The sequence below is a fragment of the Heterocephalus glaber genome, unplaced genomic scaffold (assembly GCF_053883595.1).
Source record: "Heterocephalus glaber isolate CG9 unplaced genomic scaffold, H.glaber_assembly_v1.0 deba00001666, whole genome shotgun sequence".
Lineage (NCBI taxonomy): Eukaryota > Metazoa > Chordata > Mammalia > Rodentia > Bathyergidae > Heterocephalus > Heterocephalus glaber.
Window position 1 is genome coordinate 13,878,739 of NW_028258406.1, and position 18,107 is coordinate 13,896,845.

The 18,107-nt window shown below is 32.6% G+C and overlaps 1 protein-coding gene across 4 annotated transcripts in view; it reads right to left on the bottom strand.

The window, feature by feature from the left end:
* Positions 1-761: 761 nt before the first annotated feature.
* The window catches only part of Ccdc122 (coiled-coil domain containing 122), a 47,963-nt gene continuing 30,617 nt past the window's right edge, over positions 762-18,107 (bottom strand). For 2 of the 4 annotated variants that reach the window (XM_021257896.2, XM_021257895.2), the window contains one exon: positions 764-1,522. In XM_021257896.2, coding sequence (XP_021113555.1) covers positions 1,373-1,522 — 150 coding nt within the window. In that variant the 3' untranslated portion in view covers positions 764-1,372. Of the gene's footprint in view, positions 1,523-18,107 lie in introns of all 4 variants that reach the window. The other 2 variants (XM_004844240.3, XM_021257894.2) reach the window with 2 other exon arrangements.

Consider the following 18,107-nt stretch of genomic DNA (forward strand, 5'->3'; position numbering starts at 1 on the left):
ATCCAGCCAGCTCCCAAAGCCCCACCTATGAACACATGAAGCTTTGGGGAGACAATTAGATACAAGTTCTAACAGTTACCATGTATAGCTATTTTGAATCCAATTATAAATTTAAAAGGTTTAGATAACTAGAATTTTTCTTTTATGAACCACAGCTAGAACTACAAAATTTGAAAAATATTAACCTGCAAATTCTATTAAAATATATTTTTATAATCACCATCTGGTTCTGCTTTGTCTCCAGTTGAACATTGTGGGCACTCCCCATAATCTGTAGGCTTAACTAGTTTCATTTGTAGCTGTGTTTCTGAGCCATGGACCAAAGCTGATTATGTTACAGGATAAGCCATTTGAAGTGTTAACCATAGTAAGCCATGCTAAGCCATGCTAGGACTATTAATGTCAGACATAGAGATTATTAATATCAGGTTTTATATATACTACACTCTTACTGAATGTCAGGCATATAGAAAGGTGAGGAGAACATGGATTTGAAATATCTTTTTGATGTTGTTGCTTTGAAATAATTTAATCCTACAAATGGATATTTAAAAACTGTATCTTCAATAATTAATATTTTGTTTTGGCTTCTAAGTATTTGACTTAATGGAGCCATGAAAGGGAACATTTTTATCTTGAAAAGGATAAGTTAACATTTGATTTATTGCCCCAGACCCCCCCCAAAAAAATATATATATATAATAGTTAACACTTCTAAGAGTTTGTCTTATATGATGTTATAACTTTAGTCACAGGATATGAATAAATAATTTATAGACAGAAAAATGAACAAAAAATTTATGCATTGCAACACTATAAAATATGTTACTTAACAACAAAGAAAATGATGGCTACCTTCTGGATAAGAAAGAAAACAGTGAAATGTCTAAGGCACTAAACATATAACAACATTATTGTGAATATTAATATTTATGGGCTACTATGAAGGCAGTTATAAAAAAGCAAGATCTAATAAAATGTTTCAAACAGACAACAGTTTTTAATATCTCAATTTAAATCATTAAAAATTCAATTGTTTATTTTCTTCTAAATTTTTACTTTGTAGAGTAGTGAATACAGTATGGTTATAAATGGGTATTCTGAATATAATATAGCCTACACACTGGAAATATTCAAAGATTCTTCCACTATTCTCCTGTAAGGATTGCTATTGTCTATCTAGTGCTGTTATTATAAGGTTGGAAAAATACTTTAGCCCATAGATAACTGATTTTTAAAAGAGAAAATATATCTGTCATTAATACAGACAGGCCTTTGACAGTGGTTGCTTATTGTTAAGAAAGATTTTCTTAATATTCTGTCCCATAATTTTGGTTGGCATGGTCTCTGTTCCACATTGCCCATGGCAATGTTAATCTTTCATTCCTATGGATTTTCTTAGTTCAACTGCAGTTTTTTCCAGTTGTTGAATGTTCCATTGCCATTGTCTTCTATTTGACTGCAGCTTATTTACCTGACAATGCAAACGCTTCAGAATTGCATCATATCTCTTATGCTGTACCTAGTAAAAAGAACAGAACACATCAATGGGGTGTATGAAGAATAAATAGTAAGCAGCCATAAAGGATGTTTTGAATACTCAAAAGAGGAAAGCACTTAAAAATATTCATTATAGGGCTGGGGATTTAGTTCAGTGGCGCTGCACCTGCCTCACAAGTGCAAGGTCCTGAGTTCAATCCCTGGTACCAAAAAAAAAAAAAAAAAAAAAAAATTAATGTAGTCTGTTCCCCTCCCGTTAAATAAATCAATATTTATGCTAAGCCAGACAATAATATAGTGCAAGGCAATAAACACAATGGCAATTGTAAAAGTTTTGGTGTCTGGCTACAAGAAAGTTAAAAAGTCCAAATTCCTGATATTAGTATTGGCTGTATAAGAACATTCTTCCTTGTCATTTAAGCTTTAGTAAGATACATGTTGTATAGTATATAATCCATCATTTAAAGTATAAAATTCAGTGACTTTTAGTATACTCAAGAGTTGTGCAACCATCACAATTTTAGAATATTTTCATTACCACCCAAAGAAACTCATTACCCATTATCAGTTACTACCTATTCCCCAACCCTCATCCTTAGTACTAGGCAATGATAAATCTACTTTCTCTATATATTCATTTGCCTATTCTGGACATTTCATGTAAATGGATTTTTTGGTGGTGCTGAAGGTCAAACATGGGCCTCACATATGAACATAATGTTTTTAAAAGTCATCTTTGCTGCAGCATTTTTCAATACTTCATTTATTTTTATTGTCAAATAATGGCCAATCTTACAATATACCACATTTTATTCATCCAATTCAGTTGCTGATGAAACTTTGAGTTGTTTCTACTTTTTAATTATTATAAACCATGCTACTATAAATATTCATGTGCAAGTTTTTGTGAGGACATATATTTTCACTTTTCTTGGGTATATACCTAGTAGTAGAATTACTGGGTTGTATGGTAACTCCGTGTTTAACCATCTGAAGAAGAACTGCCAGAACTGCTTTCCAAAGTCACTGTACCATTTTAGATTCCCACTGATAATGTATGAGGGTTATAATTTCTTCACATCTTCAAAAATTCTTTTTGGTCATGGCCATCCTCATAGTTGTATATCATTACAGTAAAACACCCATTTCTAAAGATACCAATGCAACAATAAAATAATAGATTTGGAAAAGTTACCTATTCATTCATATATATATAAACACACACACACATATGAATTTCTTAGGCGTGCCCTAATCAAGTCAGGAAGTTGATTGTAGGTCAATTCAAAGGCAGATCAATTTCTCAAAATATCAATTCAGTAAATGTGTGAAAATAATTGATTTTTCCAAAAACATGTTTAAAAGCCTAAGAGGCCAGTAGGGAGCTAAGTCATGGTTTCTGAGGTCTTATGACTCTACCCCAAAACTCTCCTTTTATTTTATCCCCAGGTTTCCTTCTTCCAGGTCCTAGATTAGGCTGTATGATAAAACTCTTTTCTGCTTCTGTCTTTCCCAGCTCCTCCCTTATCTCAGAGGATCTTTGTCTTGATTATACCATGGATCCTTCAGGCAATATGATGAAGACTATGGATTCTTTCACAGAATATTTTTTAAGTGCATAAAATATAATAAAAAGAAACTAATAACATTGAAACAGTTCTGCTGTAGCAGAGAAAATGCAACAGGAGCTATCTAAGCATTTGAAAATAAAAAACAAAGAAGAATTTGTCAGCTAATATTTCACATAAATTGCTATAAGCTTTATATTTTCAGTTTTTATAATATCTGCAAATTTAGAGAATTTATTCTAACTGATGGATTAGGCCTGTTGATATGTTGGTAAAACAGAAAATGACTAAAAGATTAGAAATAAATGAATATAAAATGAAATATATTAAATAATGAAACCATATCCAAAGGAGGATATAATTTTCTCTATATTGTATATATTCTACATACATATATCCATTGATAATCTAATTAAATATATTCATAAAAAGAATATAGTCACTTAGGGCCAGGGATTTAGCTCAGCGGCACAGCACTTGCCTGATAAGCATGAGGTCCTGAGTTCAAACCCCAGTACCCCAAAAATAAAATGCTTATATTCATGTTCATCAGATATATTAATAGAATGAAATCACTAGATTTAATTTTTTGTTAATTAGTAAACTTTGTTAGATGCAATTGAGCCCACTTCTAAAATTATCCTTAATAGTTAAGCTATAAAATATCCAGTGGATCAGAGTAGAGATGTGCACAGTCCCCTTAGGGGAACTCTAGATTTCCAGCCATAGCTAGATATCACAGGAGATATTAATATATCTAAAGAATTAATAAACCACCAGGATGGTTTTGTGAAGTATGCAGTATAATAGGTTCATGAAGGAAGTATGGGGAGCTTCCATCCAGGTACTATTTGACAAGTATAACTTTGTTATGAAGATTGGCTCCTTAAGCACCCAGTGCCAGAGGTGAACAACACTGAAACTCAGAGAACTGACCTGATTTCCATGTTCACTAATTCACCTTGAGATAATTTGTATTTCAAAGTAGTAGTTTTCCCACGGAGAGAAGCAAGATTGATGACTGACATATTACCTGGTTTCCTTGAAAGTTTTATTATTGTAAATCAATAAAATGGCATACATTTTATATATCATTTATTTGCAAACTCTACTACATCTCTCCTTGGTACTTGACTCTGAGACAATAAGATTAAGTTTCTAAGTTCACAAGGCTAAAAAGCAGTTTTTGCCCCAGAATTGGCTTCATGAAGACAAAGATCACCTTGTGAGCTTCCTTAAGGCCAGCCACTTACTAGCGTCTAGTGTTTTAGATTCTCTCTTTGATAGGTCTTAATGTTAAAGCTTGATTACCATTAAGCAGGTAAGGATGTAGTGATTCTACAGAAAATAAGGCTTTTTGCCTCTAGGAAATGGTTACTCTTTTTATTGTTGGTAGCTAGGGAGAAATAAAAACAAGAGAAGTAGGTGTGGTACTTAACAAAACACACTGTTAAAAGGGAGCAAGGCCCTATATAATCAGAACAACACTCTAATCTTATCTCCCACTATTTTTTACCTCATACTCTCTACTCTAGACACTGCACTTCTTTTGTCTGAGACTACAAGTTTCCATTTTTTTGTTTTGTTTTGTTTTTTGGTACTGGGGGTCCAACTCGGGTCCTTGCGCTTGTGCAGCAGGCAGCAAAACCACTGAGCTAAATCCCCCACCCTACAAATTTCCATTTTAAGAACTTTGCATTTGCTTTTACTTTTGGCTGGAAAGCTCTTCCTCCAATATTTACATACCTAGGTCCTTCATGTACTTCAGGGCTTTTCTGAAAAACCTCAGTGAAGCTCTTGTTGGATGCAAGATCTAATTACTTCACCTTTTCTCTCCTTTTACTACATACATTACATATTTATCTTCTCTTCTTGGCTCCATTTTTATCACTAACCTCATCCTTATCTAAGATCCCATCAACCCAAATGTGTTGAAAGGATTAATGGAAATTTTGTAAACTAAATGGCTTAGAATTGAACTACTTTAAGACCTGTGAATTAATACAATTGCCATCATATTTTAAGAAAACTATTACGTGAAGTACATGTCTAAATTCTATATTATTCAGAATTTGTCCATATATATAATAAACATATGATTATTTACTAAGAAGAAAATATTATCCTTAAAACTCTTGGAGCTCAGTTCCTATCACTTGAACATGTCATTTAACTATCCTTGTTTCAGATATCTAATCTACAACACATAGTTAAATGTTTTTATGGAGTTATAAATGTGCTGATACTTAAGTGTGAAGTTCATGACTTGAAAATTTTAAACATTCATATTTTGTGTATGCATGGCTTGTTATACATAGTATATGTAATCTGTTATATTCACATAAGGAAATATTATATACACTATTCATAAACTTTATCCATTCTCCATTTTATGGACATTTGGAATGTTTCTATTTGAGGGCTATTAAGCCACCATAAGACCATGAAAGTTTTTTAATAGCAAAGCATTTATTGGTACATTTTAGGCATATATAATGTCAACACTCATCATAGGGAATCTACATCTGTACATGGTAATTTTTAAAGATATAGTGTTTAATTATCCTCAAGTAAATACCTAGGAGGTGAATTATTGAGATGTAAGGTATGATATATGCTAACTTTTTAGTATTTACATGTAATTAACTTTTTAATTCTTACTAAATTTACTTTCAAGTTTTATTAGTCTTCTACAGATGCCTGAGGATTTTCTGTCTTAAACAGTTATGCTATCTGGGAATACTGGCTATATTATTTATTACAATCTTTATATCTTGCAGTTTTTTATTGCCTTATATCACTGATTAAGAACCTCTGGTATAATATTGCATAGATTAAGTAAGACCAGTCATCTCTACCTTGTATTCAGTATTAGAGGAGAAAGCATTTAACATTTCATCAGTAAGTATGATGTTAAGTATAAGCTTTTAAGAGATACCCTTTATCAATTCAAAATTTCCTCCTGTTCTGAAGAATTGCTACTATGAGTGTTGAATTTTGTCTAATGATATTTCTGAAACTAAGCTGATTATATCTTTTATTTATGTCATTTTGTTAATATAGTAAATTATATTGTTTGACCCTTGCAAGTTGAACCAACTGGGGCTGGGGATGTAGCTTATGGTGCAGCACCTGTCTGGCAAGCACAAGGCCCTGGGTTTGATTCCTGGTACCTGCCCTCCCCAAAAAAGTTGAACCAACTTTGCATTCCTAAGATAAACCCTGCTTGCTTATAATGCATCAGTCTTTTTATATATTGCTAACTGTAATTTGTACAATGTTGTTATGGAGTTTTACATCAACATACATGATAATGGTTGGTCTGTAACTTACTTTCTGGTAAGTTTCCTGTAAATTTTTTGTTTGTTTGTTTGTTTGGTTTAGGGTTATGTTGGACATATAAAAGAAGTTGAAAAGTATTTTCTGAGTTTATAGTTTGGGTATTATTTCTTTAACTGTATAATTAGAATTCACCAGTGAAGCTGTGACAGTCTGGATCTCTCCTTAAGGTGCTGGCTTTAATTATGAATTCAATTTCATTGATTTATCTCTTATACTATTTAAATGCTTAATTTGAAATGCATCATAGGTTTAAACATAAATTCAAGTTGTGTATAAGGTGTTTGTTTTCAGGGAATTTGTTTCATCTAACTTATAATATTAATTGTCATAAAGTTGTTCATAATAGGGCTTTATCACCCTTTTAAGTTTATACGAACTGAAGTAGTAATAGTACCATTCTCTATTCTTGATCTTTATTGCTATGAGTTTCTCAATATTATTGGTCTTTCCACCTTTTGACTTCATGGATTTTTCTCCTCTGTTTTCTATTTCAAATTGATTTCTGATACTAATTATTTAATTTCTTCCACTTTTGGCTGAATTTTTTCTAGTTTCTTGTAGTGAAAGCTTAGATAATTGATCTAAAATTTTTTTCTTTCCTAATATAGATATTAAAATTCTTTTCCTCTAAACACAGCTTTATCTATACCCATCATTTTCTATCTGTTGGGTGTTCATAATCATTCAATTTGTAAGTATTTCCTAACTTTTCATGTGATATTTTTTATTCATGGGTTAGAGTAATGCTCGATTTATGTATGTTTATGTATTTGCTACTTATCTTATTGTTATTGGCTTCTATTTGAATTCTGCTATGACCATGAATTTCAACTTCTTTGAACTGTGTTACTCAGTATACTATCTTGGTGAATATTCCATATGCAGTTGAAAATAAAGTGCAATCACTCGTGGTTGGATGTAGTGATTTACATATATTAATTAAGTTCCATTGGTAGATAAATTATTCAAATTTTCTATAGTGATTACTGATCAGTAGTCTTATGGATTTTCTGAATTGTTCTATTAATTACTCAAAAATATTGTGATTATGATCATAGATTTGTATTCTTTTTATCTTTAGTTCTGTTAATTTTTGCTTGTGTATTTTGAAGCTCATTATTAAATATTTAGAACTGCTGCTTCTTGGTGAATTGACTCCTTTTGAAATTTTAGTCCATATCTTGAAAACTACTTGAGAATAACAGCCATGCCAGTCTTCTTAATTTGATGTCTTCATATTTTATCTTATTTTTCTTTTTACTTTCAACTTATTTGTGACTTTATATTAAAAGTATACAGCTTCTTAAAAGAGGCTATGTTTGCCACTTATTTTTAAAACTCCAGTCATAATTTTTCAATTTTATTGGAATATTTGCTCCATTTACATTTAATGTTTTAGAGTTTAAAACTGCCATAATATTTGTCTTCTATTAGTTTATCTTTTCTTTTTTCCTTTCTTTTCTATCTTCTGTGTTAATCAAGTTTTTTTAATTGTTCCACTTGATTTTGTCCTTTGTCTGTTTAGATATAACTGTACCTATGTATATTTTTAAAAGAACTTGCTCTAGGCACTATTTATAATAACCAAGATGTGGACTCAACCTACATGTACCATCATCAGAAGAAAAGTAGTATATATATTTCAGAATACTATGGTCATAAAAAGGATGAAATTTATTATTTGCAACAACACAGAAAACATCATGCTAAGTGAAATAAGGTAGAATAAGAAGACAAATACTGCATAATTTAACTCATGTAGAATCTAAAAATTTTAAGTTGTGAGTAGAATAGTAGTGACTGGAAGCTGGGGAAAGCAGGAAAGAAGGATGGGGACATGTTGAATGAGAACATATAACTAGGAGGTGTAAGTTCTGGTCTCCTTTTGCACAGTAGAATGACTACAATTAACACTAAAACATTTTATATTTCAAAATACCTGGAAGAGATGATTTTGAATGTTCTTACCACAAATAAGTGATAAATGTTTAAGGTAGTGGATATGGTAATCACCTTCATTTCATCATTATCCAATGCATATGTAAACTGAAACATCATATATTATCCTATAGATATGTGCAATTATTATGTGTCAATGAAAAGTAAAAATAAACTAATTAAAAGAAGTTGCTGTAGGAATTTTAATATGTACCCTTATACTGCAATATATCTTCAATTATTATTATACCATTTCATGTAAAATATAAGAATAAGAAAGGGCTGTGATTGAGACATATCTTATTGTACATAGGTTATAAAACAAAACATAATTTTCATCTTTAAATATCAACTGATTTTTAAATAATTCAAGAAAAATATTCATTTATTTATCCACATATTTTCCATTTCCATTCCTTTCCAGTACCATTTCCTTTCAGCTTTAGGAACTTTAACTTTTCTTACAGTACAAGGCAAAACAAAGTTTATTAGCTTTTATCTGAAAAATTATTTCACTTTTGCTTTTGAAAAATATTTTAAAGAATTCCAACACAGATGACTGAAGGAGGAGTCACATAGACACTCAGAGAATATTCATTGAAAATAAAGGTACTCTGAAGTGAGAAAGGGACTTACACCCTGAAACGGAGTATTAATCTGAAAGAAGATGCATGTACATCATACCAAATATCTGGATAGTTAAAAAGAGGAAGTGGCATCCGAATCAGCTGATCTGTACTGACTCCATCCCTGATCCTCCAGAGAGCAGACATCAAGAGAAAATCCCAAATACCTTGAGGGAACCAATGAGTGATTATAGATTATAGACTCCCAGGACAGACTATATACTGGCCTCTTCTCCCTGTTAACCCGCTTGCAAACACTGGGGAACACTGAACCCCTATAGCATCCTTTCCAGTGCTCACTACAAGTAAGAAAAATCCACCTTCTATCCCCAACTCTGGAAAGAAGGAGGATAAACAAACAAATGGCGAATCTTTGTCTGGCTCCTGTGCCCACTGAGGGTCTCAGCTCAGTGCCACACCCGCAAAGGGTCCCACTCAGCCTGGCACCTGCACCCTCTGAGGGTCTCCACTCAGTGCCTTCCAAATTCGCTGACACTCTCGGGAGGAAAAGTGACTCAGCCAAGTCCTGGAGGCATGTCAGATTCTGGGTGGAGTGGGGAGAGTATTGAAAAGAGGGGAAATTGAGGAGGCTGCATGCAATCAGACCACAACTAAGACAAGAATGAAATTGTGTGGACATTCAGGCTTTTCAGCACTAACCCTTCACTCCAATAATAAAAGACCTTCAATAGAATCTGACCTCTTGTTTTTACCCATTAATATTTCTCCTATCTCTCCTCCCATTGACTTATACTCCTCTTTCATCCATCCCTGTATCTCTTCCCTTCCTTTCACCTTCTACACTGGAGACTAACTGATAATAATGCTACAGTATAGGATGTAAAGGGTATTGTTAAAGGGTGAAAGTATAAGTGCAGGGTTTAATACATATAAGTGATGTATGATCAGATCTGTTGATGCTGTTATAACCAGTGGTGATTCTTTCCTCACAACATAGCAACAGGGTCCAAATCATTTAAATACCTAAGGCGCAAACACTATCTCTGGACAAAAAAAGGTGTGAACATATCACTGGAAGGCAGAATCTTACTGAAAATATCGTTATATCAACTATAATCTCTTTTCACTCTACTAGAGCTCAACTCTCAGGACCACACACACACACACACACACACACACACACACACACACAAACACAGGATAACAAGGCAACAAAAGGACTGCCAGTTCTCCCAAGGCAGATCCAGGAGGCACCAATGGAGAGGAAAACAAACACCAGAAGGCAGAGCTTTATGAACTGATTGAAGAAGAGATAAGGAAACTTGGAGAATTAAAAGAAGAAGTCCTAAAAGTTTATGGACCCATCATACAAAATAACCAATGTGGATATGGGAGAAATAAATAAAAAATTTTAAGAGCTGACCAAAACATTTCAAAACATGAATGAAAAATTTATCAAAGCTATAAGGGCCAGAGATTTAGCTCAGTGGCACCGTGCCTGCCTCGTCACAAGGTCAAGGATGTGAGTTCAATCCTGGTACCAAAAAAAAAAAAAAAAAAAAGAAGAAAAGAAAAGAATTTATCAAAAATATATAATCTATGAAATGGTATCTGAAAGAAGCACCAGATATTTAAAAATTTTATAGAATTCATAAATTACAGAAATGACCAATGTGAAGATAGGGTTTCTGAAATCAAGGGTAAAATGGTAAATTATGAGTCAGAGAAGCCTTGAAAACGATGAACAAAAATTTATCCAACAGGTACTAGATGACATTAAGACCACCTTAAGGGTAACTGGAGTTAGAGAGAAAGTAGAAGACAGCACACATGGAATAACAAATTTGTTTACAGAAATAATAATAGAAAACTTTTCAAGTATGAGGAAAATTTCATCATAGAGATAAGGAAGGCTGACAGAACACCAACCAACTACAATACAAAAAAGTGCTCCTTATGATACATCTTAGTAAAAATTGCAGATGTTCAACAACAACAAAAAAGAAACATTCTTAAAAGCTATCAGAGAAAAGGAAAAAAATCATAAATAAGGTAAACCTGTTAGGATTATTGCAGACTTTTCAATACAAACTTTAAAAGCCAGAAGAGGCTGGAGTGAAGCATTTCAAGCCCTATAAACCAACAACTTTTAACCCAGATTAACTTTATCTGGCAAAACTTTATTTCAAAATAGACAAAGCAATAAGTACATTCCATGAAAAAGAACAACTTAAGAATACATGAATACCAAACTTGCTCTCCAGAAAATAAGAATATCCTAGACAGAGACAACAAAACCAAAATAACGGATGAAATAAATTAATCAAGCAAGGCAAATAGATAAACAAAACCAAAACAAACAAAAGAAAAAACAAAGGAGTCATCAAAAGAAAAAGAACACAATGTCAAGAATAAATCAACACCTTTCAGTAAAATCTCAATGTTAATGGCCTCAAGTCTCCAATTAAAAGACATTAGTAGACTAAATAAAAAAATAGAATCCAATAGTCTGTTGCATTCAAGATAGACTAAAAATCAAACAATGAAAAACAGTATTTCAGGCACCAGGACCCCAAAAGCAAGCAGGGGTAGCAATTTTACTTTCAGACAAGGTAAACTTCAAACTAAAACTGATCAGAAGAGGCAAAAACAGTTGCTGCATACTAATCAAAGGAAAAATCCAACAAGAGATAACACTTGTAAGTATACATGGGCCGAATACTGGTGCACCTATCATCATGAAACAAATACTGTTGAACATAAAAGATCAAGTTAACACCAACAAAATTGCAAGGCAGGTGGCGGAACCACTGAGCTAAATCCCAGGCCCAAAATATACTTTTTTTTTTGTACCAGGAATCGAACTCAGGACCTTGTGCTTGCAAGGCAGGCAACAAAACCACTGAGCTAAATTCCTGGAATATGAGAAAAGGAAGAAATGGAAATAAAGTCTTTGTAAATAGGGAAGGGTAGAGGGGGTGAAGAGAGGGCAGGGGAATGGGGAAAAAGAACCAAGATACATCATGTAAAGGTACAAGTTCCTAATGATAAATGTAAATGTATTGTATACCTGAAATGTACCAATAAAAGCATTTAAGGAAAAAAAACCCCAAAATTGTAGTGGGCGACTGCAATACCACACTTTCACAGTGAAATCAACTAAACAAAAAAATCAACAAAGAAATGTCAGAGCTGAACCACACCTTTGAACAAATAGACTTAATAGATATCTACAGAATGATCTATCATACAACAATAGAACACACATTCTCAGCAGCGCATGAAACTTTCTTCAAAATAGACCACGTACTAGTCCATACAGCTTGCTTAAAAAATAAAAAAGAATCAAAATCACTAATGTTTACTAGCAGACCATGGTACACTGCAACTAGAAATCAACTGCAGAAGAAACCACAGAAAATGTATAAACCCATGGAAACTTGACAACATACTCCTGAAAATCCAATGAGTCAAAGAAGAAATCAAGGAAGAAATTAAATAGTTTCTGGAATCAAACCATAATGCCAGTACAACACACCAGAACCTATAGGACACAATGAAAGCACTCTTAACACTGAAGCTTATTGTAAACAATGTTCACATTAAAAAAACCAATGTAAGCCCAAATAACTTAATAATTAACCTCAGGATACTCAAAAAACTACAATAATCCAAACCCAAATTTAAGGAGAGAAAGCATAAAAATCAGAACAGAAATTAATGTAATTAAAAATACAAATAGAATCAACAGGTCAAAGAGCTGGTTCTTTAAATAAACAAAATTGATTAAACCTTACCCAAACTTTCCAGAGAGAGAGAAAACTCCTATCAATGCAATTAGAAATGAAAAAGGTGAAATCATAACAGACACTACTGAAATTTAGATGATAGTAATTACTATGAAAACTTGTACTTCAACAAATTAGAAAATCTTGAAGAAATGGACAGATTCCTAAACTCATACAAATTGCTAAAACTGAACCAAGAAGACATAAAAATTCTGAACAATCCAATAACAAGCAATGAAGTTGAGGTAGTAAAAGTACCAACTAAGAAAAACCCAACACCTGATGGATTCACTGCTGAATTCTTCAAGACCTGTAAGAAGGTTATAATACCAATACTCCTCAAACTCTTCAAAGAAATTGAAAGGGAACGAGTGCTTCCAAACTCATTTTGGGAAGCAAATATCACTCTAACCTCAAAACCAGACAAAGATCCAAATAAAAAAGAGAATTACAGGTGAATCTCCTTAATGAACATAGATGCAAAAATCCTCAACAAGATATTGGTGAACAAAATGAAATGAATCATACATCATGAGCAAATAGGCTTCATCTCAGGGTTACAAGGATGGCTCAACATACTCAAATCAATAAATGTAATACATCACAAAAACAGAAGCAAGCGCAAAAATCACACAATCATCCCAATAGATGCAGAAAAGCCCTCTGACAAAATCCAACATAAAAATATTGAAAAACATAGGTACAGAAGGACTTAACCTAATCTGATAAAAGTCATTTATCACAAACCTTCTGCCAACATCATATTAAATGGAAAAGACTGAGAGCTTTCCCTATAAAATCAGGAACAAGAAAAGGATGTCCTCTATCACTACTCCTGCTCAACACTGTATTCAAAACATTATCCAAGCAATCAGGCAAGAGAAAAAAAATACAGACATTCTTCACTTAACAATCAAGTTCCATTCTGTTCCGTGATTAGATCACTAAATGAATTAGTAACTAAATAAGGAATTGTGTATAGCAGTGATGGCGAACTTTTTAGAGACTGAGTGCCAAACTGTAACCCCAAACCAACCTATTTATTGCAAAGTGCCAAGACTGCAATTAAACCTGAATACCAAAATTATAGAAAAAATAACTCATACATTAACATCTTTTGTTTTAAAAGAAAAACACAGTAACATGTGTGCCATAGGTTCACCACCACTGATATATAGTATGTACATTATAATATATATTCACAAGAAAGAATCAAAGGAAACCCTCACTTGACAATTTTCCTTTTATTTGCATAACTTTTACATGCAGTACAGTAATGTATAACAGCATATAAAACCTAGAGTACTGTACTGTATAGTACAATCAGCAAAAATTACAGTACTATTTAAACAAGGTGTACCATACAAAAAGAAGACAGTAAGGCTCTATAAACATGTACAGAGCTGTACCAATAAAAGGCAGATGTAAGTCTGAGCAGCGGGTCATAAGTCTAAACAGCACTCTTCAGTCATAAGTCTGAACAGTTGTTAAACAAGTAGGTTGTTAAATAAAGAATGTATATAAAAGCAGCATGTGTAGGAAAGGAAGTCAAATTATCATTATCTACATATGATATGATCCTCTACATAGAAAGACCCAAAAAATTCCACCAAAAGACTGCTAGAATTCATAACCAAATTGAGCTATGTAGTACACAAAATCAACATAGAAAATCAACAGCATTTCTGAATACCAATAATGAACTCACTGAGAATCAGGAAAATAATATCATTCCCAATAGCATCAAATAAAATTAAATACTTACGCATTAACCTAAGGAAGTAAAAGACCTCTACCATGAAAAGTTTAGTACTTTGAAAAAAAGAGATTGAAAACAACATCAGAAAATGGAAAAATATCGCTTGTTCCTGGATAGGCAGAACCAGTATTGTCAAAATGGCAATACTTCCAAAACTGATACATGGATTTAATGTAATCCCAATCAAAACGTCTACAGAATTCCTTACAAGAAGAGAAAATAACCCTAAAAGCTTAAATTCTTGCTGAGCTTTCTGAATCTATATGCTTAGGCAAGTTCAGAAAAATTTTTGGCCATAAGTTTTCAAATATTTTTCTGTCCCCTTTTCTCTCTCCTCCCCTTCTCCTTCTTGAATTAAAATTACCCATATGTCAGATTACTTAACACATTCCCAAAATCATTAAGGCTCTATAGATGTTCATTCTTTTTCTCTGTATGCCTTTTCTAATGACTTCTGATCTGTCTCTTAAATTCTGGGGGGAAATCTTGCTTTCCTTTGAATGTAAACAGTTCTTAATTCCACCCAGAATAACATTCCATCTTGTTTTTTTCTATTATGAAAATTTCCTCTGTATCCATTATATGTATCATTACATATTTTCCTACAGAATGTTTAACATCTGTTTGCAATCCTTGTTTAGTAACTTCTGAGTCAAATAGTGCTTCATTTTAATTGTTTATTTCCTTAGCTATGGGTAATACTTTTGTTTCTTCACATATCTATTACTGTTTTATTATTAACATTGTACATTTATTAACATAAATTTAGTCTGTTATTTTTCTCTGAAAGTATTTGGTTCTAACATTCAGGTAAATTACTAGTAGATCATCTTGAACATGTGACTTTGTCTTATACTTGTTAGAGTGTGCCTATTTCAGCTTTGTCCTTTGGTCTAGATCTTCTCCTTATTTCATTTTTGTCTTAGCTCTTAGTTCTGGAAATGGTTTTTACTTCTAAGATTTGGCAGTAGAATGAAACAAGCAGATCCTGTTGTGGGAAGATTCCCAATTGCTCCTTGAGTTTTATCCCTTGTGTACATGAAGTTCCAGTTAGAGGCAAGGATGTGAAGGGAATTATATGCAAATATGAGGCTCCCAATAAATCCAAAGGTGATATCTTCATGAGGGAGGATTCATAAAATATAAAATTATTTTAAATGTAAGATATTATTAGTTGTATCACAATTATTAAGAGAAAGTACAGAGATACTTTGGTTCATCAATTTAATTTGTTTTACAATTTTAGAAAAAGATGGCCATGTTTGTGTTTGTGTGGGAAAGATGAAAGATGCCCATGATTATGTTTGTTACATGATACAGAGTTTACAAACAAAAACAAAATTTTTCCAAACACTTCTGTTTGTGAATAAAATTGTCTGCAAACAAAAGCATTCATGAACCAAGGTACCACTGGATTTCCAAATCTTGGTGTAAAGGGTATGTACTACAGTGCTTATTCCAACATTACTTAAAAACAAAACATGGAAACCAATTAAATGTCACTAGTTGTAACATGGTTATACAAATTAGAGTATAATCATACTGTGAGATATTTTGTACCAATTTAAAAACTGTGGGCCAATGTATGCTAATGTGAAAAATTATAAAGGAAACTATTAAGTAAATCAGTTACAAAATTATATGTACGGTAATTTATATAATCTTTTCTCACCACAGGGTGTGTACCATTTATAAGAGGGATGAGATAGAGGAATGTGATAGGGAGAAGTTTCAAAGGAATTATCACATTTCCTCTAATATTTTAATTTTTATCAAGGAGAATATATTCCTAGAAATGAAACCAATTCTTCAATAAGTTTGGGAGAAACAGAGTCCAACAAATCTGGATTCATATCCTGCTTTGTCAATTACCTTAGCCATAGACCTTATAAACATTTAAATTTTCTGAAATTCTGTAAGATATTTTGAGTATTTAAATGATAGCCTATAGAAATTGCTTGAAAAATATCAGTAACTCAACAAATAAAAATAGACTTAGTAATACTGAACAGTTGTTCTTGTACATTCTACAAAACAGAATAATTTGATACCATGTAATTAACCTACCTAAATAATTTTTGTCTTTTAGTTCACCTTTTCCTTGTTTCTCTAGTTTCTTCTCATAGGACTGCCTTCTAGCTCTATAATCATTTCTATTACTGACAGCATGTATGAATGCATTAGTCAATTGTGTAGCTGCATGTCAGTTGTGCAGTTGTATTGTATACTGTAAACATGCTTTGTTCATGACCTCTAATAACTCTGAAAGTGCATCAATTTTTTTCTTTATCCTTTGAAATTTTGAGCTAAGATTATACAAAACTTAGGCAAGACCAAGTCATCCATGCTTTACACAATGTTTTATCAAAAAAATACTGCTTGCAGCATTATCATTTACTAAAAACATTTTAACCATTCCAGTCTCCTCTTTTTTTCGGGATGGGGGTGGTACCGGAGATCGAAATCCGGTCCTTGCTCTTGCGAGGTAGGCGGCGGAACCACTGAGCTAAATCCCCAGCCCCCACTCTCCTCTTGAATTTGACAAATAACACCTTTAAAAATTTTGAAAATTACTGATTGTTGCTTAGTGCTTTGCATCTGAAGCTTTGTATTTGTATGCTTTGTATTTTTGCTTTCCCCATTTTTTCATTAATGACTCATGGCTTATTTTTATTCTCTTTTTTATCTTTAGCTCCCTCCGTCAAAATATATACAGAGAGACAAGAGACGGGACAAAGAAGATATTTTAGGGTCTTTGGAAATGCTTTTTTCATTTAGGTATGGCCTAGATACACTAAAAGCATTTGACAGAAAATCACTGAAATTCAAGAACCATTTTCATTTTTTCTGAACTAAAAAATGTAAAAGCAATGTTAACATAAAAACTAAAATATGTACAGCACAAAATGTTTGAAAGCATTAGATTGGAACATGAATGCTGTAGTTCAGGCAAAAGATGATCCTTACATGTACCACGGCCATGACTAAGTATATTCAGAAGAGACAAAAAATAAGAAACAAAAGGAGAAATAATAATCTTTTAGCATTTGAATTCATTCTTTTTTTAAACATTGGCTGTTTGGGGAAGAAAGCTACTCACATCAATGATGAACTCATATTAAGCAGTTAGTATAATGACTGAAAAAAATGATGTTGCTAAAACAGTAATGTGACTGTATTTGTCCTTTAGTTTTATAATTTCTGATGAAGAATCTTTACTTTCTTAAGTTTTTTCCTTTTTAGACTATAATATTGTGATGGAAATGAGGACTACTTTTAAATGTTCTGGAAGTAACAGAACTAAAAAGGTATTCAGCCATTTTTGCTTTCTCAATCCCCTCCCCTCTTCCAATCATCCCACCAAACCCCATCCCACTAACCCCCTACTCTATCCATAAAAGACTCAGCTCAATAAACTGGACTTGGACTCTCTGTTGGAATTACTCCAGGAGGTCCTCCCCAGAATCCCCAAATTCAGAATGGCTGTGTCATCGTTTACTGAACAACATTCATCAAAATTAATCAAGTCAAACATTTACAATGTGTATGTTAATGTAAGAAAATTACTAAGTAATTTCCAATTTCTAGGATGCAATTTATACTCATACCAATAGTATATTAAAAT